This window comes from Electrona antarctica (genome assembly GCF_951216825.1).
Source record: "Electrona antarctica genome assembly, chromosome: 2".
NCBI lineage: Eukaryota > Metazoa > Chordata > Actinopteri > Myctophiformes > Myctophidae > Electrona > Electrona antarctica.
In genome coordinates, this window is record NC_136807.1 from 36479249 (window position 1) to 36505355 (window position 26107).

At 43.0% G+C, this 26107-nt stretch overlaps 1 protein-coding gene and 1 long non-coding RNA gene across 2 annotated transcripts in view; one reads left to right on the top strand and one right to left on the bottom strand.

The window, feature by feature from the left end:
- Positions 1-26107, bottom strand: part of cacna1db (calcium channel, voltage-dependent, L type, alpha 1D subunit, b) — an 85313-nt gene that overhangs the window by 41126 nt on the left and 18080 nt on the right. Inside the window, exons 7-18 of the mRNA XM_079492503.1 lie at positions 15238-15312; positions 13722-13809; positions 12736-12762; positions 9699-9859; positions 6011-6236; positions 4108-4315; positions 3657-3777; positions 3258-3372; positions 3038-3101; positions 2627-2681; positions 2119-2260; positions 757-886 (exon numbers count right to left, since the gene is read on the bottom strand). Of these exons, the coding sequence (XP_079348629.1) occupies positions 757-886; positions 2119-2260; positions 2627-2681; positions 3038-3101; positions 3258-3372; positions 3657-3777; positions 4108-4315; positions 6011-6236; positions 9699-9859; positions 12736-12762; positions 13722-13809; positions 15238-15312 (1412 nt within the window). The remainder of the gene's footprint in view (positions 1-756; positions 887-2118; positions 2261-2626; positions 2682-3037; positions 3102-3257; positions 3373-3656; positions 3778-4107; positions 4316-6010; positions 6237-9698; positions 9860-12735; positions 12763-13721; positions 13810-15237; positions 15313-26107) is intronic.
- LOC306915250 lies at positions 15992-23789 on the top strand. Its single transcript, XR_013788784.1, has 4 exons — positions 15992-16055; positions 16305-16495; positions 17201-17423; positions 23612-23789. It is a non-coding gene; the product is annotated as an uncharacterized lncRNA (long non-coding RNA).

Here is a 26107-nt window from a genome sequence, read left to right on the forward strand (position 1 = left end):
AACTGTATCAAGATAATTAAATTGTACCATTTAATTGTATTAATTGTGTATATGGTCCTGTGACCTGAGAGTAAGACTTACAGATTTAGGATTTGAACTGAAATTTTAATCTGGAAAAACAGCTTCAGTATGCACAAAACCGTCTAAAAGCTTAAAAAAACAAAACAAAGCAAAAACTAAAAACCAATTGGTATTATGAAAAGAAAATAGGTCACTATGGTTCTACTGCCTTTGAGCTGGGCTACTGCTTCCATGTACCATTAATATGCCGAACACTTAAAGGGCCACTTCACCCCTTTTGCAACCAGATCTTATTTTAATGATGTTTGGGAGACAACTTTTAGTATTTCAAAGTGTCCATGGACTCCATGATGTCATGGACACTGGGCTCACTTCCTTCCTGGACTATACAATTCCCATAATGCTTTGGTCAACTGCTCCTCCTTGTGGATAGGGGGAGGGCTGTCTTATTGAGACAACATGTAGTCCAGGAAGTAAGTCAGCCCAGTGTCCATGGCATCATGGAGCCCATGGACACTTGGAAATACTGAAATATCTAAAAACACCCATGCACATAAAAACCCCAGGAAAGTCATTAAAATAAGATCTGGTTGCAAAAGGGGTGAAGTGGCCCTTTAAGCTTTCTAAAGGCTTCTCTCAGATCACAAGAACCACAGGAATTTCACATAAAAACAGGAATTGTTCTCTAAAATCCAATATCCCCCATACCGCCTGTGCAAAGGACAAGGTACGTACAATGTTGCGAGCAGAGAAGTTGCGTATGGGGTCCTCAGCGGCCAGAGAGACAGAGCTGAGCATGATGAAGACGAGGATGAGGTTGGTGAAGATATGGTGGTTAATTAGCTTATGACAGAACACACGGAACCTAGAGAGAGAGAGAGAGAGAGAGAGAGAGAGAGAGAGAGAGAGAGAGAGAGAGAGAGAGAGAGAGAGGGAGAGAGGGAGGGGGGGGGGGGGGGGGATCATAGGAGAGAGGAAACGAATGAGACAAAGGTAAGAGAGATGATAAAGTAATTAAGTGCACAATAGTCTAGTGCAGTGGTTCCCAAAGTGGGGACCCCCTAGAGGTCCTTGAGAGAGTTCCAGGGGGTCCCCAGCTAAATGATAATTAGGAACCAAATGGGTCTGTAACTCAGAGAGTGTACAAATGGGGTTCATTTGGTTCCATTTGTACACTTTCAGAGTGAAATTAACTTTGATTTTACAATATACATTGGGGTCCCAGAGATAGAAATGCCATTACATGGGTGTCCGTAGCCTAATTCAGGTCAAACCTGGGGGTCCTTGAAAAGAAAATCGGTGAAAATCACTGCCAGAGCCGTAAAAATCTTCTCTTATGGGGCTTTCCTTGGCGTATATATTCAAATGGGGGGTCCGCGGGGCTGATGGGGGTCCTTGACAGGAAAAGGTTTGGGAACCAGTGCTCTAGTGTGTTTGTCTCTCGTCTCCTCCTTGTTGTAGTGACAACTAGCCCCGTTTGGAACCTCACCCTCCGCTATTAGCTCCGAGATATCCGCATGGAGATATCCCGAGGCAGAGGTAGAGTCCGTCCAAGTGCAGTGAAGATCACCCTTGTCGCAATATCATATCCAAAAAGTAAAAGGTAGTCCCAGACAGCTACAGATGTTTGATTTTTTTCCCCCAGCAAGTACAGATTTTAGGTGATCAAACAACCGCTTAAATAGTCACCATGTTTTCCCATTCAAACCGGAAGAACGCTCTATGGCACATGGTACTGCTCCCGATTCGGCTACAATGTGAAAACATGGCACAGGTTGACCAAATTTAGCAAATTTAAACTTGCCTACTTATGTTTGTAAGTAGCATACTTACATGTGCCAGCATACATGTGTGGAATATGTAGAAGCCACTGCCCTCCTTAGGTACATTTTTGTGTGAATTCATGTGTATCATCTGAGTGTGTCTGTGACTGTGTTTGTGCATGTGAACACGTCTGTTTACACATGCCTTTAGCTGTGTGTGTGTGTGTGTGTGTGTGTGTGTGTGTGTGTGTGTGTGTGTGTGTGTGTGTGTGTGTGTGTGTGTGTGTGTGTGTGTGTGTGTGTGTGTGTGTGTGCGTGTGTGTCTCTCTCTCACAGGTTGGTGTGGCTAAAGATGAAGAAGGCGCTGCCCTTGGGAATGGGCGGAGTCTTCTCCTTGATGCTGAGGTCAACCAGCCTCTGGGGGCGGGGCCCAGAAGGTACCTCTGGCAGGTCTTCCTCGTCGTCCGCAGCACACCCTGGTGGCGAGGACAGGAAACACAGTCCGTCCAGAGTCAACACAAGTGCCATCATCATGTTATACTTCTGTTATGATCTTTCACTGGTACATTTTTCACAATATCCATTCCACATAAATGTGTTTTTGACAACTTCTCTGCCCCGGTGTCTTGCCAATAATGAGAAATGACACATGCAACGTAAATGTATCTGAAATCTATTTACTTGCATGCATTTTACATAAAATAAATACAGTTTCCGACTACGTGTTGTTGCGTCCCAAAATATCCTCAAACATTAGGACCCTGCAGCATTCCTTTTTGATCTGTAATGCTACCGAGCTACCAGAGACTTAATATTGTCGATTCCTTGATATAATATAATACCTGGGTTGTCCATTGTAGGATACGGCTCTTTGTCTTCCAGATCCTCCGGAGGAACCTACATACCAACAGGAGTATAAAGGAAATTACGTTAAGTATACATTGTAAAAAACACTAAGGGTTGATTTGAAATCGTATCACTGCTGTGAAAATCACACCACCACACAACTGTTTTATATAGAATGGTTGTAGTAGCCCTTTTGAAAAAAACTAAAATCTATTCCCAAAATCTATAAATCTCACACTATTACGGGAACCTGCCAGTTCCATGCGCTGCACAAGGTGCCCTTTTTTCACTTAAGCACCTGCCCTCTAAATGTCTGTGCACGCCACTGATTATCCAAGCACAATTCTATGCATTGCAAACTTTCCATTCTCTCTCTCTCTCTCTCTCTCTCTCTCTCTTTCTCTCACCTTGGTCTCTCCACCTTTGTCCTCAGTTTTTCCATCTTCTTTTTTCATATCTGTGCTCTCAACACTGCAGGGTAATCATGAGAGAAGAAAACTAAAATTAAAAAAACAAAACATTTTATCGGGCCGTCCTTACTACGCCAACCTTTGGAACGTCCCAACGACAGAATGTTGAAAATGTGAGTTATGGTAAAAGCTGTGTCAGAAGTGGACAGTATTGTACTTTGTGCTGTTCTTCCACTTCTTGGCTTCCTCTTCCTCCTTCTGTGCCGAGTTGAGGCTCTCTGCGTCTGCCAGGTTGTCAACGGCGATGGCCAAGAAGACGTTCAGGAGGATGTCTGCTCGTGTGACTCAGGGAAAATGAAACATCAAACCTTAAACTAGACAACATATACTGTGCAGTGACTAACTGAACTGACATGCATTTGTATTCCACTCTGTGTGTGTGTGTGTGTGTGTGTGTGTGTGTGTGTGTGTGTGTGTGCGTGCGTGCGTGCGTGCGTGCGTGCGTGCGTGCGTGCGTGCGTGCGTGCGTGCGTGCGTGCGTGCGTGCGAGTGTGTGTGGCTTCCAACAACTTGGGATGCCAAAAAAAAGGAGTTAAGCAGCGTATGAAGAGGATACAGTTTCCACAGATAAAGAGGATGATAAAGTAAATGCAGACCACCATTCCAGAGGAGGCTGGACCACCATACGCCATGATACCGTCATACATCACCATGTTCCAATCCTCCCCTGTTAAGATCTGACGGAACAGAGTTATAAACATTATTAGTCTCACATGAGGAAACACTTAATGATAGAGGAGAGGAGAGGAGAGGAGAGGAGAGGAGAGGAGAGGAGAGGAGAGGAGAGGAGAGGAGAGGAGAGGAGAGGAGAGGAGAGGAGAGGAGAGGAGAGGAGAGGAGAGGAGAGGAGAGGAGAGAAGAGAAGAGAAGAGAAGAGAAGAGAAGAGAAGAGAAGAGAAGAGAAGAGAAGAGAAGAGAAGAGAAGAGAAGAGAAGAGAAGAGAAGAGAAGAGAAGAGAAGAGAAGAGAAGAGAAGAGAAGAGAAGAGAAGAGAAGTTCTTTGGTCACCTGGAACACGGTGAGTAGGGCCTGGGGGAAGTTGTCGAAGGTGCTCCTTTTGGTGACCGTCTCGTCGAAGTTGAACTTTCCCCCAAAGAGCTGCATGCCGAGCAGCGAGAAGATGATGATGAAGAGGAAGAGGAGCAGCAGCAGCGAGGCAATGGACTTCATGGAGTTCAGCAAAGAGGCAACCAGGTTACTGAGAGACGCCCAGTGACTGCAGAGAAGGAAGACAGATGAACCAGGTTACTGAGAGACGCCCAGTGACTGGAGAGAAGGAAGACACATCAACCAGGTTACTGAGAGACGCCCAGTGACTGGAGAGAAGGAAGACACATCAACCAGGTTACTGAGAGACGCCCAGTGACTGGAGAGAAGGAAGACACATCAACCAGGTTACTGAGAGACGCCCAGTGACTGCAGAGAAGGAAGACACATCAACCAGGTTACTGAGAGACGCCCAGTGACTGCAGAGAAGGAAGACACATCAACCAGGTTACTGAGAGACGCCCAGTGACTGGAGAGAAGGAAGACACATCAACCAGGTTACTGAGAGACGCCCAGTGACTGGAGAGAAGGAAGACAGATCAACCAGGTTACTGAGAGACGCCCAGTGACTGGAGAGAAGGAAGACACATCAACCAGGTTACTGAGAGACGCCCAGTGACTGGAGAGAAGGAAGACAGATCAACCAGGTTACTGAGAGACGCCCAGTGACTGCAGAGAAGGAAGACACATCAACCAGGTTACTGAGAGACGCCCAGTGACTGGAGAGAAGGAAGACACATCAACCAGGTTACTGAGAGACGCCCAGTGACTGGAGAGAAGGAAGACAGATCAACACGGGAAAATGCACAGCCATGATGAGGCATCCTGCACATGCACACACGCAGTATACACACACGCATACAGTGCTGTTGTCAGTGGTTCCTAAATGGTGGGCCGAGGCACACTGGTATTCCAGTTAACCACACATTATTATTGCATTATTACTTGCGCAAGCAGAGCGCGCAAGTAATAGTTTTCGTCCATGTCGCCGTTTGATGCGTATGCGCCGTGCCAGCGTATGACGTAATGACTACTTGTGCTTGATATGGCAGTGGTGTCAGATTACATACATGTATACATACATGTATACATAGGGGCATTACCTTTAATCCTCCCGACACTAAAACATATCGTCATTACGTCACCATCGAAAACCAATTACACCCTGTACTCCAATTACTCCCCACTCAGAGGTAGGTGGGGGGGTAGGTAGTACTAGGATGTATTAGGATGTTGATATTCATTCATCAGCCACATAGAGGCATTTCCTTTAATCCACCCGACACTGATCGACATATACCACCATCGAAAGCAGTCTCTTACCATACTTAACAATACTACTTTTTTACCTCCAAAAACTATGTACGTAGCAAATAGCTAAACCTAATAATTCAATATTTCAAACGTTCTTTCACAGAGAAGCTGAGATTTGACAGTTTGTAGCGGTCGACAGTAGTTGCACGCTCTGCTTGCGCACTAGTAGGCCATTTATGGCCTACTTGTGTGCAACAAGCAAGTATAGGCACTCGACAGAGTGCAGTTCTATTACTTATTTTATTTCCTTGTGTCTGTTTTGTTCATGTATTACATTTATTCAAGGTGTTCTTAATGTATTGTATTATGCTCATTAGTAGTCCAGTGGTGTCTATATGTATGTATGGATGTTTTGTTGTGTGTTGGAAAAAGCAATAAAAACAATTTAATAAAAATGATTGCATTATACAACGTATACTTTATACTATAATGAATTATTAATGCATTTACTATAACAAAACTTCATCAATACTTTGAACCACTTTCAAACGTTCTCTTTCCCTACGTTGAGCCTTCGACTATAGGCCCAACATGCACTTTCCCCACTCACCGAGTCACTTTGAAAATCCTGAGGAGTCTCACACAGCGGAACACGGAGATGCCCAGTGGGGACATGATGGCGAGCTCCACCAGGATGGTCTCTATGATGCCTCCACACACCACGAAGCAGTCAAAGCGGTTGAACAGTGACACGAAGTAAGCCTGCAGCCCCAAACTGTACATCTTCACCAGCATTTCCATAGTGAACATTGCCAGAAGCACCTTGTTGGCGACATCTGGAAAGACAGACAGTAAGCATGTGTGTACACATGTGAGTATATGCAGCATACACACACACAGCATATTTATGTGCGTGTGTGCATGAGTGCGTCTGTGAATGCGTGCGTGCGTGCGTGCGTGCGTGCGTGCGTGCGTACCGCCAAACCGCATTCAGTTCTGCCCATATAGGGGACGCGCCGGACAATAGCAGTGGCACCATCTGTCGTACAAACTATTTATCCCGCAGCCCCCTCGTGTCCTGGTGACTATGCACCCCCCCCTCCTCAGCGTTGAGCTGTTTGTGTGCGGAACACATACGTGAGTGAACATTAAGTACAAGAGAGGGCTTGAAAAGTGTTAAGAGTCGGTGTGTGGCGGTGTTGTTGGTACCAACCAAAAGAAGTGCTCACCACAGTCTCACCCCACATCCTTGCCATTATAAATGCCTCCCTATCCACTGCTACTTTCCCCGCCGCCTTCAAACACGCCATAGTACAACCCCTCTTAAAGAAGCCAAACCTGGATCCTTCTGAGCTACAAAACTACAGGCCCATCTCCAAACTGCCATTTCTGTCGAAAGTTCTAGAAAAGGTCATATGCTCCCAGTTAACAACTTTCATGAACAATAATAACCTATTTGAAAAATTTCAGTCAGGTTTCAGAGCCCATCATAGCACAGAGACAGCACTCATAAAGGTCACCAATGACATACTTCTCACCACTGATACCGGAGATTGTGCAGTACTGGTTCTGTTGGATTTGAGTGCTGCCTTTGACACGGTGGACCACCCCATCTTACTCAACCGCCTGCAGACATGGGTTGGTTTGCAGGGAACAGCCCTGGAACTTCTCCGATCCTACCTGGCAAATAGGTCTTTTTCTGTCACGTCCGGAGATGCCTCCTCCTCCATAGCCCCACTTACCTGTGGTGTCCCCCAGGGCTCCATACTTGGTCCCCTACTGTTTTCAGTTTACATGCTCTCCTTAGGCGTCATTATCCATAAACATAACCTCACTTTCCATTGCTATGCAGACGACACCCAAATATATGTCCCCATAAAGTCCCCTTCCCCTGACAGTCTAGTCGCCCTTAAGGCATGCCTCCTGGACATAAATAGTTGGATGTCCCAAAATTTTCTCCAGCTCAACGCAAATAAAACCGAAATAGTTCTCTTTGGCCCTCCAAGCGACACCGACATTCTAAAAAACAGCCTAGCAGACATGGCTATGAACATCACACCGGTAGCCAAAAAGCTTGGGGTTTTCATTGACTCAGGTCTTACCTTTGACATCCAAATAAAAAAAACGGTGCAAGCATGCTTCTTCCAATTAAGAAGCATAGCTAAAATCAAGCCATTTTTAACAGTTCCCGACCTAGAAAAAGTTATCCATGCATTCATCACATCACGCTTAGACTATTGTAATGCACTATACACAGGCCTAACCCATAAATCAATTTCCCGCTTACAACTTGTCCAAAATGCTGCCGCCAGACTCCTGACAAACACCAGGAGACGGGACCACATCACTCCGGTCCTGGCTACACTTCACTGGCTTCCTGTTGTTTTTAGAATTGATTTTAAAATCCTTTTATTAACATTTAAGGTACAAACGGGCCAGGCACCCCAATATCTTGTGGATCTCCTACACCCCTATAACCCTCCCCGCACCCTTAGGTCTTCAGACGGGGCTCTCCTAAAGGTTCCCGAGAAATTCCATTGTGTAAACAAGGGAGAACGAGCCTTCTCCATCCGTGCCTCTAAAATTTGGAATACCCTTCCCAAATCCATCCGACAAGCAGATACCATTGCATCTTTTAAATCACTTCTCAAAACGTATTTGTTCAGAAAAGCATTCCCCCCCCTGCCCCGTTAAATGTTTTTTCACTGAACTTTGTCGGTATTATTATCTATTTTTATCTATTACATTGTTGTTTTTATATTGCTGACTGTAAGTTGTTGATTTGTTGCTTTTATTGATTGTGTTGTACAGCACTTTGTGACTCCGTCCAAAAAAGTGCTATATAAATAAAGTTATTATTATTATTATTATTATTACCAGTCCACACCGCACCTGCGCATCGGGTGTGTACTGTATGTCAGGACGTTCAGTGGGCGGCCTTAGGGATCTGGAGGCCCGTTTCAAGACCAAATAAGACAATTACGCCAACAACTCTCCTGATCCTGGTGTCCCTTCACAAATAAAGTGTCTCTCCTTTACCTCCCCATGTCGCACATTTTACCCAGGTTATTAACAGGAAATAGGTGTAACTTAACAGCGTGGGCGAGAGCAAGGCAGCGAGTCAGCGAGAGAGTCAGGGCGAGAGAGAGGGCCTCGGTGCAAGGGTGGGGGGTTCCCCCTAGAGACTGGAGGCCCGTTTCAATTGAAACTGATGGAACATAGCAAAGGCCTCCTATAATCCTAGATCACTGCGTTTGATACCAGATTGTAGTCAATGAAAAGCATTTTCAACAGAGTTGCTCAGTGCGGTTGGAAGAAGGCAGTGTGGAGGGTGATGATGGAGTCATCCAATGACATATTTTGTAAAGCGTCTAAAGTATAATGCTGCGGCAGTGAGGAGGTGATGATAAGGGGTTTGACTAGATACATAGATTATCTGACATTAGTCAAAACAGTAAACAGTGACGTCAAGTGCGTGTGTGCGTGTGTGCGTGCGTGCGTGCGTGCGTGCGTGTGTGCGTGCGCGCGCAAGTGTATTGATTTGCAAGGTGAGCAGGGCCGAGAGAAAGAACAAGTATAAAGAGTAAAGAGCTTTGTTATGCAGCGGTGTTGTTGTGCGCCAGAAGCACAAGCTCAAAATGTACAACGTGTGAGCTGTGATAAGTTATTTTTGCTATTTTCGGCATGAAAAGTTTATTTACAAGCACATAATGTGTTGCAGCTGTGCGACACACATACCTGGCATGCTATAGCATGTCAAGGACCCTCAAATTGACATTTATTAGCCCGCGGACCCCCATTTGAAAACATATGCCAGGGACCCCCATAAGAGAAGATTTTCACAGCTCTAGCAGTGATTCTCAACCCGTTTAATTTCAAGGACCCCCAGTTTGACATTCATATTAGTCTACGGATCCCAATTAATTAATTAATTAATTTAACTATGAGAGAGTTACGAGACCCATATAAGGGTCCATTTGGTTCCAAACTATCATTTAGCTGCGGACCCCCTGGAACTCCTTCAAGGACCCCCGGGGGTCCCTGGACCCCACTTTGGGAACCACTGTCCTATAGTATAGTGTGTATAGTTTCAATGTACAGATTGATGTTTTTGATATTATACTGTAAAGTGTTTAGGCTGGTGATAGGTTCTTGGTTTGTCTATGATCCTAGATGACAATTTCTATGCAGTTGATGTATTACCTCGTGTTTTCTTTGCTTATTGTAAGTGGTTCTGGATGAGAGAGAGAGAGCGTCTGCTGCTAAATGCCTAACTTGGACACATTATGTTCACGTACCTTGTACTTGAGTGAGCCAGTCAGGCTGGTTGTAGTGCTCAGAGGAGATGGTCAGAGTGTTGAGGAACACAAGGATGATCACCAGCCAATAGAATGTCACAGACTTCACCGTTGCCCGACACTTCCTGCGACAGAAACGGTTCCACCTTCGCCAATGGCGACTGACAGTGACAGACAGACAAGGCAGACAGACAAGGCAGGCAGGCAGGCAGGCACAGACAGTCAGTCAGTCAGTCAGTCAGACAGACAGACAGACAGACAGACAGACAGACAGACAGACAGACAGACAGACAGACAGACAGACAGACAGACAGACAGACAGACAGACAGACAGACAGACAGACAGACAGACAGACAGACAGACAGACAGACAGACAGACAGACAGACAAGACAGACAAGACAAGACAGAGGTAGAGGTAGAGGGGGAAGAGGAAGTGAGCTCAGAGTACAGGACTACAATTACATCATGCGAAGACATTTTCAACAGTATAGATGCCCTGAATATTCCAACCTTTGTGAACATCCATACAGTTTATGATTGTTGCCCTGGGAAATGACTAAAATACAAAGAACCAGGAGGTAGTTAGGTATACTAGTAAACAGCCACACGTTGAAACTGTCTATAGAGAGTATGAGGGTGACATCATCATACCCGCAAGTTATGCGGGAACGCCTACTGACTGAGTGGCAAAACCACTACTTTCTGGCCTTGACAGCCCATACATCCAAACAAAAGAATTCCTATCTGATTGTATTAAACAACGTTAAACGACATTGAACTAACTTTGCCACTCGATTTGCTACTTACTTTATGCATGCGCATACCCTCTATAATCCAGAATGAATTAAAATATATTTGCTTCAACATTTGGTTTCTGTACAAAGATTAGCATCAAAATAATGCCAGTGGCAAGATGGCAATGACAATATGGAAAGCACAAACTTTCCATATTGACTTGCTGTGACTTTTATTGCTTTTTAAATTCTACTAAACTGCCCTATAACGTATTTATATTGTTAGATGTAGATGTAAAATATATATGTATTATAAATTAACACTTATAATTACATACATGACTTACGATAACAGGCACAATGATGTTACAAATGTTACATGCACAAGTATAGGTATTTGATGCAGTACAATACTGTGCATGCAGATCAATAGGATAGTGCAGTGGTTCCCAAAGTGGGGTCCGGGGACCCCCAGGGGTCCTTGAGGGAGTTCCAGGGGGTCCCCAGCTAAATGATAGTTTGGAACCAAATGGACCCTTATGGGTCTGTAACTCTGAGAGTGTAAAAATGGAACCAAACGGATCCGTTCCATTTGTACACTCTCAGAGTTAAATTAACATCGATTTTATAATATAAATTGGGGGTCCCAGAGATAGAAATGCCATTAAATGGGGGTCCGTAGACTAATGCATGTCAAACTGGGGGGTCCTTGAAATTAAACGGTTTGAGAATCTCTGCTAGAGCCATACAAATCTTCTCATATGGGTTTGGGTGAGAATGGAGATCAAACAGCAACACTGGAGGAATGCTGGAACAAAACAGGATAAACTCACAACGCCAAAACGGGTCACAACTCTCTGCAATATTCAAAGTGGCAGACCAGTGGCATCTGTTTCCCACTGCTGTTTTTGCAAGACTTAAGGTGGTTGCACACTGGACGCGTTTTTCGGAAAACCGATGGAGAAACGCCGCTAAAAATCCGAAAAACGCGCTCGGTGTGTGGGGACCTTTAAGTCTATGCTATGACACATACACATGCACACTTATCAATGTTACACGCTTGTCACACGTGATCAATACATTATTTCAACGGAATAGCACTCATAAATAATACTCTGAACAGAACAAAGCCAAGGCGTGACTCCCATACACTTCATGATGCAAGAACGCCTTCCCCAAAACACGCTCGCCCGAGTCAAATCCAGCGACCGAGGAGCATGCGCGCACCACCAGGTATTCCTAAAGCTCAGTAACCTCAGTAAAACGATGCCTAAACCTAACCTTATTCCTAAACATAACCTCAGTAAAACTATGCCTAACCTTATTCCCAACCTTAACCTCAGTAAACGTTTTACAAGATCCCGCTGGGGATGAGTGGTCCACGGAAATAAATGGGGGCAAGTGTGTTCTGGGGAGCCCAAAACTCAAAAACTGTGACCTAATGCAAAACAGGCTGTATTCATGCAAATCGCTGTTTTCTCTGGAACTGGTACTGTAGCGTCATTACAGTATGAGACATTTATCAGTTTATCAGCATGTGATAATGTTTTTAGTTTGTTTCACATACTGCAGGGTAAGTATAAGTGCATGCATTGTATGTAATTATTCATTCTTTAAATTACATAGATAGGCCTTTACTCTTGGATGTACTGTATAGTGCAACTATCCGAAATTGTGTACAAGAAATAAATGAGAAAAAGAGGTTGCGCATCAGCAATGGTTTTCAGTGGAGTGCCAGACCCAAATCCAGTATACATCAAAAAACAGGAATTAAAAAAATTCCAAAAAGGTAGCACATCCAAAGCGTTCCTTTTTGGTGTGTGCCAATAAAGAAATGGAAATGTGAGTACTTTGTCCACCGCTTGTTTAATTTTTGGATGTGCTACCTTTTTGGATTTTTTTTAAAATTCCTGTTTTTTGATGTGTACAAGAAATGTTTATAATTTCCATGTTGTTGCCATTCATTCTCAACAGACAGCAGAGCATTCCTATTCCTCACTTAAAGTGGTTGTAGGATGCTTCATAACTACGTCATGTCTTTTTCTGAGGTCCTAGTCGAACTGCCCAGGAAAATGAAACATGTTAATTTAAGGCATAAATATAACATTACACGCAAAAGGTCGTTTGGGGGGGCTAAAAAGGGATTCAAAATGTCAACACACTGCTGGAGAAACAGGGCACTGCAAATACAAGGTCACAAATCAACCATGCAATATGAATAATGGATTTCAGTCAATTAAAGGCAGGGAATGGGTCCACCATGCAGCAGTAGTGTGCATAATGATCCACCACCATACTAACCTGTACTTGGATTTAGTCAATTTTTGACTGGGGGGGAACAAGAGGGTCATTATGTTAAAGTCAATCCTTTTAGAGAGTCTATCACAGGTTTTACATTATGGTCCAAGCATTATGGTCAGAGAGAGAGAGAGAGAGAGAGAGAGAGAGAGAGAGAGAGAGAGAGAGAGAGAGAGAGAGAACGCAGAAGGGAAGGAGAATTTTTTAAATGGTACTGAGAGGAGGTGGGGTAGAACATTCTGAATTTGCTTACTGTATGAATACCATTTGAAAAAGAAAAAGAATGACATATAGTACAGTAGTAAAGTAAGACTTCAAGTGGTAGTAGTACAGTAGTAAAAAAATATATATATATAACAAATAAAGCGTTCCCAGTAGATCAGAGCACATAAAGTAGACACATTCCATCCTGATTGGCCAAGATTGGCTTCCAACGTGTGTAGGAGTGGCCCGTTTTAAATAAAATACCTCAAATCATGAACGCGGCGTCCAATTGCCGTGCACATTAGCAAATAATTTTTCCGGTCAGGTACGTGTTTTTAAAAAAAGAAGAAGAAAGAAACCTGATCTGCACAGGAAAACCATGAGTTCACAGGTTCAATGCCCACATCAACCACTGTCACATTTAACAGCCATGTCTCTTATCAAAGTGGTCCTTGAGCAAGACTCTCTCAAGGCATAGTAGGGGCTTTGGAATAGCACCGCTGGCATTACATAAGACAAACCCACTTGAAATGGGAAACTTTTGAGGGTGATTTTCAGATTTTTCTTACTGAAAACAAATAATCAATAAACAATTAATGTCAAATAATCAAGTCACCTTAATTCAAGTGACATTTAAATTACCGTACATATTCTTTATGGCATGTCATGTGGTCTACCTGCACAACTTTGTGATCTATACTGGTAGATCGCGAGCTACCTTTTGGGCAACCCCTGCTCTACTGAGGCTGAATGTCTAAAATGCACGTGTCAAATGGCGGACTCACCAGAGAGGGCCGCAGCAGGGGACTTTGGCATTCTTTCCATTCTGGTTTTCCGTGTTCACCGACTCAGTGTCACTAGTGGGCATGCTCGCTGTGACGTCACACAAAAACACAGGAAACAGAGTGAGACGCTATGACGGAACTGCTGGTTGCTTTTTACTGGCACCTTTATCCCATACTGCAAAGAATGGGATAAAGTGTATGTATTTTATAGAAAATATATGGGTATATGACTACATTATGGGGCCCAGAATATATATTCTCAAATATATTGTTTGGGACATACCTGTAAATTAGCCTGTAAATGTGGAAATGTCTATAGATAAAAAAGTAATTGCATACATTTTCCATTGGGAAGTAAAATCATTTTCTGTCTAAATCTTCTGGCCCCTTTGTATTTATAAGAACACATTTCTGTTTCAACGTGTATAATATATTTGGACAAAAAACAACTGTATGACCATTATTTATTAAAGGTTTGCATGCTATAGAATTACAGGCTACTATAAATAATCACATAATCATACCCACGTAGCTGCATATCGCAAACATGCATACAGTACAGATATTCTTTGTAGTATACTGCAACGTGCATCAAAATATCCTTTATTAAACTGCAATGGAGAGAAGGGATTCAATACAACATTGCTCACAAATGAGTGGTGATGCCAAAGAAAGATCTCACACATGGGTTATTTACAATGTAAATAAGCCCCTTCCTTTGGATCCATAATGTATGTCCCCTCCTGGATAAGGACTGAATTTCACAATGCCTTCTCACCTGTGTTACCCTCTCTCCATCAACTATATGTTATCGGTCTTTCTCATTAAAGAGAAAATGACAGTGGTCGAGTCCCAATCCTGACGGCCTTTGCTGCGTGTCACTCGCCATCTCTCTCTCCCGGTTTCCTGTCTACTTCACTTCACTATGAATTAAGTCATAAAAAAGCCCCCCCCCCCCCAATTTTTTTATATATATAAAAAAAAGAGAAAACAACAAACAGCCTGAACAACAGTACTAAAACTTTACTATAGTGTACGAGAAGTGAATAATGGAGTAACCTGCAATACACTACAGGTGTAGCAAATGCAGTTAATCAGTGGTTCTTTCTTTGTTGTTTGACAGGGAATGCCTGCCGTCGGTTTCAAATAATATCAGAAACACTTGACTGGGCGTAAAAAAAAACATTTCCTCCTGGTGATGAAGATGATGATGGAAAATGACCTAAATGCAAATATGACGAGCACAAGCAAGCAGAGGCAGGGAAACACGAGCAAGCATAGGCAGGGAAACATGCCTCGAAACCGTTCACCCACTCATGTACATTTTCTCATGTGGCCATAAGCATAACCATATACAGTATGTGCATGTACATACACACACACACACAGTACACACAAACACCCATGCATCGCAAACCCTCCAACAAAAGCATGTACAGTACATGAGTGCAGACGTATCCATGCATGCGTGCATGCAAACACATATGCGGAAGAAGGCACACGTACACACATTTACCCTGTGTTTCTGTAGACTGGGAGAACCAGCCAAATTTCTCTTTCTTCTTCTCAGTGAGGTCAGCTAGCATGACCCCTGGGTATTAGAAACATGCAGTTTACACAGCCAGACAGCAGAGTTAGCAGCACGTTCGTTAGTATACAGCAGAGACATTAAGAGAGAGGAAGAATAAAGAGACAGCTACAATACAAACAGATGCCATTTACCGACATCGAGTATAAAAACTAGTATGTGAGGGTGGTCCTGTTTATCAAAGGCACACGTTTGGACACACAGCAGCAGACAGATTAAAAGGACAGGCCTAACGTACAGTAAAGACACAATCAACAAGAAAAATGTTACTGCAATTTATTTTGTAAACGGTATGTGTGGCCTATCCAGTTGTCTTTGCCTACAGTAGTGTTCTTAGTAGCGGCAAAGCAAAGCAAAGCAAAGTTCTTTGTTTACCCGGGTGAATGGACTAAGCTCGAGATGCTTGTTTACAGCCAGACCCTGCTCATAGAACATTTCATGGTAGGGGTTCAATGCCTTGCTCAAGGGCACTTCAGCGGTGGTAATTTTAACGTGCCGGTCCGGGGATTCGAACTGGCGACCTTCCGATAACAAGACTGCTCCGCAAACCGTTCGGCCACCGCTGCCCCTGTAACAGAGCTGCTCTGTTCATTTACCGGTAGTCAAATTACATGGAATCAGTCCAATGTTTTCAGTTATGATGCATGATGATGCACTCAATTCAATTCACTCACTGTGTCACCTACAGAGAGACAGAAGTGGAGACACTATAATGAAGACGAAAGCTCTGTTGTGCATTGTGACAGGTAAGTACTGTTAATAGTCTGCTGTAAATACTGTCAATATTACTTTCAGCTAAAGCCGGGCCAAATTTCTAATATTTTGGCTTCTTCTATGGTAAATATAAAACCAAACCATGCACGATCAAACAATACTGTATCCTTGTGATTTATGATGGTTCTACTCTTGTCTGCTTTTATACTTTCACCGCAATGAAGTCTAATCAAAAAAGGTACATATTCTATTGAATTTTATTTAATTTCTTTATCCTATAGGGCTGTGTACCCTCTCATTATGTCACACTCGTCAGTACCACTTTATATATGACAAAAGGAACTGGACCGATGCTCAGCAGCACTGCAGGGAGGTGTTCACAGACCTGGCTACTATAGACAGCATGGACGACGTGAACACACTAAATGTTACAGTCGACTTACAAAGCCTGGCCAATCCTGAAAGCAACTATGTAAGTATTTCTACAAAATGTCTTCCCTTTTCTGCATGCCTCCATTTTTCATCAGTGCTGCTAAACCCCTTATCCCTAAACTTTTTTTTTACTATTTTGAAAATCATTTTTGAAAAGTTCAAATAGCCAATCTACAAGTAAAGCTCACAACGTGGTGATGTAGATCGGCTAGATGTAGATTTTAATATTTTTCAAAATAAATTAGTTATTTAAGGATAAGGGGGTTATCACTGACGGAAATAACTAAACCCCTTAACCAACTACTTTGTCTTTTTTTATATTTTGGAAAAAGAAAATTGAATAGTTAAAAAAAAGGGCAAATTAGTTATAATAAGGGGTTTAGCATGCATAGGGGTTTAGCACGAAAATAGGGCCCCAAGGGCTCTATTTTCGTAAATCCCGTAAATCCTTCAACTACATCCCAAATTCAATTCAGTCAAGTAAGAGTAAGAGAGATCAGACATCCCAAACATCCAAAACAAAACATGATAGTTTGTTTTTGTTGACCTAAAATAAAACTACAGGAACCCCTTTTGGTGTTTGAAGCATTATGTTACACTTCAGCTATTGAAAAATAGCAGATCTACAAGCTCATAGCGCGCCACTCGGTGGCACGCTATGAGCTTGTAGATCTGCTATATGAGTTTGTAGGTCTGCTATTTTTGAAAAATGGCGAAAATGTGTCTTAGTATAATTTTTTTTAAGGGAGCCTGGATAGGCCTGCGTGATGACACCAACAGTTGGAGATGGTCACTGGCAGGTGAACGCTTTTACAGAGACGCAGAGCAACAGAAGTTCAGGAAATGGGCTTCTGGAGAACCAAACAACATGGATGGAATAGAGCTTTGTACAGTCATGATTGCTAATGGTGAATGGAGTGATTACCCCTGTTCAACACGTTTCTTTGCAGTCTGCTTCAAGGATATAGGTGAGGTTTTTGTGCGCGCACGTGTGTGTGTGTGTGTGTGTGTCACTGTCTCAGATACACAGTCTAAAAAATGTATATGATAGTTGCGGTTTTTCCAACATTTCCGTTGTTTATAGCCCTACAGAGAGAGAGAGAGAGAGAGAGAGAGAGAGAGAGAGAGAGAGAGAGAGAGAGAGAGAGAGAGAGAGAGAGAGAGAGAGAGAGAGAGAGAGAGAGAGAGAGAGAGAGAGAGAGAGAGAGTAAGGGAAAGGGTTTAGGCTATAGACAGTTTAGACAGGAGCGAACCCATGCACCAGGTAATACAGGCTAGATTTAGCTCAGCTCGTAACGAATTGGACAATGAATCTTTTTCTTCTCATATATGAGAGAATATTCAACGATTAAGTGGATAGATACAATGGCCTACAATATTACCAGTAAGGCGCCTAAGGGCGAGAAGCACGGTCGCGTGCACGCATCCGCCTCGTTGACGGCAGACTGCTGGGCGAGCGCTGGCGCTTTGGCATGGGGAGTCAGATCAACATATGGAATGAATTCTGTCATATACAGTAAGGAGCATGTCTTGAATATACAGGGTTTGATGAGGTCAGATCAACATATGGAATGTCAGAACAGGTCAGCTCCATATATGGAGATCTAAGGGTGGTAGCGGGGACATTCTCTTGAGTGTACAGGGTTTGATGAGGGCCGGGCCTTAATTTTCGGGCCTGTTGAGAACTTCGCCGGCTGCTGGGCTGCACTAATACATTTGGGGCAGGCCCGTCTAGATTTGTGGATATGTGTCAGAACAGGTTCTGACACATATCCATATATGGAGATCTAAGGGTTTGAGGTCAGATGTAGAGTTGCTGGCCAATATTGATGACATCAGGGATCTCCATATATGGGCTTAATTGCGACAGCAGGTCGCATTTACTATGACAGACCTGATGTCACGTGATGTCACGAGACCTTATATGGGGGCGTTCCCATGTGTGGGGATATTGAGTGACTGACGGGAAATGTACAATTTCATAGTAAATGCGACCTGCGGTCGCAACAAGGCAACAAAAAATGTACATGAGTATATAGCGAGGGGATTAGATGTACTGTAGCTGTGCATAATTGATAAGATAAGCAACACATTGAACACGAGCTCAGATGATTCCAGAAGGAGATGTGACAGGAGAGGAGCAGAGAGGGAGGGAGAGAAACAGAATTGGGAGAAGGTACCAGAATGCTTTCCATGTTTTGCATGTTCATCAATTTCCTTCTTCACATTGCCGCCGCAACGCAAAGTAGAGTTGAGCCGTCCGAAGGGCAGCGAAATTCTAGTTATTAACAACAGCAATTTGCTGACCTTTCATACCAATTTGAAGCCTGGTACTCTAGACCAACTTCCCAGGTCACTAGATCAGTGGTTCTTGAAGTGGGTGCAGTGGCACTCTAGGGTGCCGTGATGCAAATCCAGGGATGCCACAGAATACTTTGATATTTGGAATTCATCAATATGACATCCTCTTCTGAAGAACAGTCAAGTGACCATTATTCTAGTGAAGTAGATCTAAATCAAATGTAATGCAAAATACTAATGAATGTGTCCCTGCTCTGCAGTATGTACCACTGACACCAAGGCTGACATGGTCTTCTTAGTGGATGGCTCTGGGAGCGTCGGCGCAGATAACTTCCAGAAGGTTCGGCAGTTCATCCACAGCTTCATTGACAGCCTGGATATTGGTTCAGACAAAGTACGTGTTGGCCTGGCACAATACAGTACCGCGCCACAGCAGGAGTTCCTGCTGAAGGATCACACAGACAAAATATCTCTACTCCAGCAGGTGGACAGACTCCCCTACCAAGGGGGAGGCACCTATACAGGTAAGGGCATTACTTTCCTCCAGACTCATTACTTCACAAAGGAGGCCGGAAGCCGTGCTGATGAGCAGGTACCTCAGATCGCTGTGGTGATCACAGATGGCAAGTCATCAGATGACGTTGTGGGGCCGTCCCAACTCCTGAGGCAACAGGGAGTCATTGTGTTTGCCATCGGAGTGGGATCCTTTAGTGAGACTGAACTCAAGTCCATCGCCAACCAGCCTCATGAACAGTTTATTTTCAAAATTGATAGCTTCCAGGCTCTACAGAGCATGACTGAAGGTCTGCTGTCGACAGTGTGTGCCTCTGTTTCTGCATTGGCAACCTGTGAGAAACAGGCCGACCTAGTCCTATTGATTGATCAGTCGAGAAGTATTGACCCAGACGATTACACAGTCATGAAGAAGTTCATGACAGGCCTGGTAGCCAGCTTCAACGTCAGCGAGGAGTTTGTCCGGGTAGGAGTTGCTCAGTTCAGCAGCTCTCCTCGGAAGGAGTTTTATCTCAACGAGTTCTACGACAAAACGACATTGAACAGCCAGATCCTTGCCATGAGCCAACTGGGAGACGGCCGAAACGTTGGACGCGCTCTAGCATTCATTCAGGACTACTTTCAAGCATCACAAGGCGGTCGCAAGTCACAGGGCATTTCCCAGACCCTGGTGCTGGTCACGGATGGCCGCTCACAGGATGGTGTGGAGGACGCGGCCGCAGACCTCCGAGCTCAAGGAATAGAGGTGTTTGCCATCGGCGTGGGAGATCCGGATGACCTGGCGGCGCTGCTGAATATCACTGGCAGCTCTGAGCGCTTATTCACAGTGCACACTTTCAGCTCCTTGGCCAGCATCAAGCAGCAGGTGGTTAATACCATCTGTAATTCTACACACTTCCAAGGCCGACCTAGTAAGGGTTTCTTTTTCTTCTCAACCTTGTTTTATATTATGTCTTAATATCATTTAGACATAGTATGGCGTCTCGGTCAGGGACCGCGCTACATTTTTCATTTAAAGCTGCTAAAAGCAATAATATGTAAAAATTTGAATGACCTTTTTTACAGCCAGCAATGAGTAAAACGCTCCCAACAATGGGCCTCATGCACCAACCGTTCTTAAGAAGTTCTTAAGAGGAAATTTGTTCTTAGACCCACTTAGGAAGTTTTTAACTCTTTGAGAGTTTCAAGGATTTCTATATAGTTTTTAGACTTCTCTATGGCAGAATGGCGTTTTTGAATGATTTATTGAAAATTCTCTGCTGTGAATGTGTGACAACGAAAGACCTTCAGAGAAAGCTTGGCTTGTCTGCTTCCAGGAAAAAAATGAACTGAGTTGATAAAATGTTTAGTTTGTGTGTTGGAAGCCATTTAAAAGAGCCTGCATTTACACTGGGTAGTGTTTCTAGGACAACAAAAAAAGTTATGCCCGGTTGAAGTTTTATTTTCTAAATAACTTTTTTTCTGCTGGGCGTACATAGCCATGCAATATCTCATTTTAAAGGGTGAGTTGTCTAGTTCAATTAAAATAAAATAAAAAGTTTCTCACATGTACCACTGTAGATATTTTGCCATCTATAAATAGCATGGTCAGTCATGATCAATCTGACCTATCCAGCTAAAAGTCCCCCTAGCTCTGAAATGGAACATCATATAAACTCAATTCTTTTTTGGGGTAAAATTAGACATTCTAACGCACATTTTGATATATACCATGTTTACATAGTCTTACCAGTACCTTGTCTATTCATGCATGTATCTCAAAAACCTGTTGTGAAGAAACAGTTTTGATAAAAAACACATCCAAGGACATTGTTTTTGATATGACTTTGTGCCCATGATATGTATCAAAATATAGACTTGAATGTATACTGTATTATAACAAAAAAAATGGGTTCTTACCATCTACCGTTACAGAGTAAATCACAGTTGAAACTCGCTTAGTCAAACCATAAACCTCAGAATAGTGAACAAAATAGCCATGACAGGTCTAACTCATTGTAAAAGCTTGTCTTTTATTTTTTATGACTAACATAATACAATTATAATAAATATTACAGAAAATAAATAGGCCTACATACAAAACAGTTGTCCCCAAACTCCCCAGTGTCCCCAAACCACTGCATTCCAGTTGTTCTTGACGGTGTGTGTGTGTGTAGGCTAAATTTAAAAAAAACAACAACTGAAATGAATGAATGCATCCGGTTCAGTGTCGGAGAACTCCATCGTAGTCTTGACTCTTCGTCTTCATCATCATCATCATCATCCTCCTCCTCCTCCTCATCTGATGCCAGTTCTAAATATATAAAAATAAACATTTAGCTGTAGTCAGCCCGGCCAATAGCCAGTTGGGGGGACGTAGGCTATCTGACATCATCGTCATCATCATCATCACACGGAGACACACTAAACAATGTACAATCATGATTGTGTACAATATACAATGAATGCAATTATCATGCAAGCTCAGACGTCAATGAAACGTCATACAGATCTTATATAATACGCTACTGTTAGCTTCACTCCCCGTCCCCCCTCCGATCCTTGTAGCAAGGTCATCATAACCAACCACGCGTTGCTTCAGTAAACGATGCATGTTTGTTCTCCGTCTTTGTAGACAGTAAATAAAAAGGAGCGAACATTACTCTAAAGATCAGATCGCCTATAAGGCACGCTACAATATAAAATACTTGTACTGCCATGCGTGCATGCCTGCTACGATACATTTGTACTGCACCAACCAACCGATCGACACCAACCCCCCCTCCAACCATTAGCCAGCACCAATGCACCGACCAACACCATTAGCCAGCACCTTTGGTGCTGGCTAATGGCTGGGGGCCATCGTGGTGAGTCATTCTGGCGTCATGATCTGACTAGTAGTAGTAATTATCCAAGCATCTATTTGTAGCGATCATCTTATGATTTCTGATCACTATAGAAGGGCATTTTCTACAATAAGATTACCTCAAAACATTCCGGGTTGATCGTCTTCTTCAATGGTTTCCCGGTATAGCTCATCGGACGACGATGGGGAGACAATGAAAAAAGGAGGGAGGGAGCAGCGAGTCTCGCTGTAAGCACTGGACCAGGGCTACTCCGCCTGGAGAAGGCGACTGGGACGCGTATGGATCAATACTACTACCACAAAACTCGCTCAAATAAATAGTACTGCTTTAAACTTTTTCTGCTAGAAAATCGCTCGGGCGAGACGGCAAAACAGGCAAAGCAATGAAAACTATGAAGACTCCCTCTGCCCCCACTGTTTACAGGGGGTGGGACCAGCTTCCAATGGCAACACGTACACGTGTGTCACGTGACACGGGTTTTCTGGGTAATGTAGTTGGAATATAAGCTCAGGAATTTAAACAGCGCTTCGGAGCATATTAATATGTTTAGATTCATCAAAAACTGTGAAGACGCCAATTGGCGTCATTGATCATTTACGGAATTCTGATGAAGACGCCAATTGGCGTCTTTCACCTTCTAAGGGTTAAGAAGGTTTTGGGATCCCTCAATCTTTTCTTAGCTGTGATTTGTTCGTAGGTAAGAACAGAATCTACGCACACTGTGGAGCACTCTTAGGGTGCCTTTTTCGTTCTTAAGTGCAATCTGAAAACATAAAGGGAAAACAGCGCCATCTGCATGATGCTCAAAGTTTGGTCTGAGGACCTCAAGGGGTCCTTGAGGAAGTTCCAGGGAGTCCACAGCAAAATATGGAATATTCTACCACTTTAATCCCATTTTATACTTTGAAAATAGCCAATATACAAGCTCACAAACGCGTCCCATTACTGCCCATTTTGATCTTGTAGATCGGCTATTTTCAAAACATTTTGATAAATCTTCAAAACATTACCCTAGCAGAAAATATTTTCATATGGGGGTCTGCAGAATGCATGTCAATTTGGGGGTCCTTGACATGAAAATGTTTGAGAACCACTGGTTTAGAGTTCACAACCCAACCCAAACAAACGCACCATACCCACCACATAACCCCCCCCCCCCCCCCCCCCACTTATTGGCGCATGAGGCCCAATGTTTTGTCTCTGTGACACATCTAGAGGCCACAATCTGCATTCAAAGATGTTCGTAGAAGCTTTGTCATTGGTCGGGAAAAAACCCCAGTCGAAATGACTAACCAATCAGGTAGTCATTGCTGGCTGTCTAAATGCCAAAAACGAAATAAAAAAAAGGTAATTAAAATGTTGACATATTATCGCTTATAGCAGCTTTAAGCCTTTATTTATTTATTATAATTATTGCAGATTAAGCCATCTGATCATCCCATGTTCTAATTCATTCTGTGTACAGGAAGGAACTGACTGTGATATATTTCTTTCAGAGCCAACAGGGAAATATACCCTCATTGAGGAGTTGCTAACATGGGACGAGGCTCAGCGGTACTGCAGGGAGAACTACACAGACTTGGCCAGTGTGAGGAACCAGACCGAGCACGAGGAGATACAGAACATCAAGGGCCTATCCTACGCCTGGATAGGCCTGTTTCGAGACTCCTGGAAGTGGTCCGACGGGAGCAGCTACTCCTTCAGGGACTGGAATACAGGGGAACCAAACGGTGCCACGGAGAACTGCGCTTCCCTGGAGTTTGGCTCCGGGTCCAAATGGGCAGACTGGGATTGTGAACGGATAAGTGCTTTTATCTGCTATGGTGAGAGATGAACCCGCGGTTGCATTGGTTATAAAGTGCTGCATTTACATTAGTGGTCGTAAAACCTAGAAGTGAGTTCGTAGTGGGTTCCCTTGCCAGATAGAAGTCTATGAGCGTTTCAGTTTGTTCTATGACATAAATTGCATCCGTTAATATATCAAATTATGCACAGTTATGTGCTTTAAAGAAAATTATATAAACATAATAAATACATTAGATTACATCTGTTAAAGGCATGGCAACAGATCATTTTAAATGCTGTCTATTCAAATATTGTAGTAAAAAACTGTACTTATGGTATAATTTGACATTCTCATAACAATACATCTATTTTATCAATGTTGGGAAAAGGGGTTTGAAGTTGAACAGCTAAATTCTGAGAGTCATTTTAATGTACAGAAACGTACTCAGAACAGCTGGCTATTCAGCCATGTGATTCTGAATAGGGAGACGCCTTTATTGTTGTTATTTACCTTTGTCGTTGCTGTTGCACATATTATGTGTAACTCAGCAGATTGTAAGGGAAGAGAGATGGCACACTCCTCCTTTAACGACCAAGTGGATTTGATCCGTAATCAATTAATTCATGAATCATTGCACCCCTAGAGACAACTCAGACAACACCGAAAACTGAGACAACTCTGAGCATGCATACAACTCCAACACCATCGACTGCTGCGATCACTACAACTCCAACACCATCGACTGCTGCGATCACAATGACTCCAACACCATCGACTGCTGCGATCACTACAACCGCAGGTACCCTATACCGCTAAGTGATTAACCAAAATGACAGTTTCTTCTCTGTGTTTGAAAAAGTAAGACCAATATATCAATTACATTTTTGTATAAACACTGATATGCAACTATTAGTCTTTAAGCTTTGTGAGCGGCAGGGCTCCAAGACTTTGGTCCCAAACTAACATGTTGAAAATCACTCACTGCATCACAGAATGCATTTGTCCATACAACATGTGTATATTTGTCCGTCTCTAAATGTTCTGATGAATTGAAAATGGTGAACACGGTTTCCTCCGCCATCGGTGTATGCATGTGTGTGTGTGTGAATGGGTGAATGTACTGTAATGCACAATCTATGTAAAGCGCTTTGGATAAAAGCACTATATAAATGCACCATTTACAATGGGTGCTTGGATTGCACCCCATTCATCTAGGCCCTAGACATCTCATCAAGTTACCTTTGTGGCCCTCACCCCAAAACAAGTTTGACCCACCTGGTCTAGGGGTTCTACTCCTCTGCAGTGTATCCGTCTTGGCTTGGTGTTCAACTAACACAACTGGCCAGCCCACAGAAAGTCGCAATCCTTGTGATTTATGATGGTTCTACTCTTGTCTGCTTTTATACTTTCACCTCAATGAAGTCTAATCAAAAAAGGTACATATTCTATTGAATTCTATTTAATTTCTTTATCCTATAGGGCTGTGTACCCTCTCATTATGTCACACTCGTCAGTACCACTTTATATATGACAAAAGGAACTGGACCGATGCTCAGCAGCACTGCAGGGAGGTGTTCACAGACCTGGCTACTATAGACAGCATGGACGACGTGAACACACTAAATGTTACAGTCGACTTACAAAGCCTGGCCAATCCTGAAAGCAACTATGTCAGTATTTCTACAAAATGTCTTCCCTTTTCTGCATGCCTCCATTTTTCATCAGTGCTGCTAAACCCCTTACCCCTAAAACTTTTTTTACTATTTTGAAAATCATTTTTGAAAAGTTCAAATAGCCGATCTACAAGTAAAGTCGGCTAGATGTAGATTTTAATATTTTTCAATATAGATTTTAATATTTTTCAAAATAGTAAAAAAAATAGTTATTTAAGGATAAGGGGTTTATCACTGACGGAAATAACTAAACCCCTTAACCAACTACTTTGTCTTTTTTTATATTTTGGAAAAAGAAAATTGAATAGTTAAAATAACCAATCTACGTCATCATTGTGAGCTTGTAGATTGGCTATTTGAACTATTCAAAAATGTTTTTCAAAATATGAAAAAAGGGCAAATTAGTTATAATAAGGGGTTTAGCATGGATAGGGGTTTAGCACGAAAATAGGGCCCCAAGGGCTCTATTTTCGTAAATCCCGTAAATCCTTAAACTACATCCCAAATTTAATTCAGTCAAGTAAGAGTAAGAG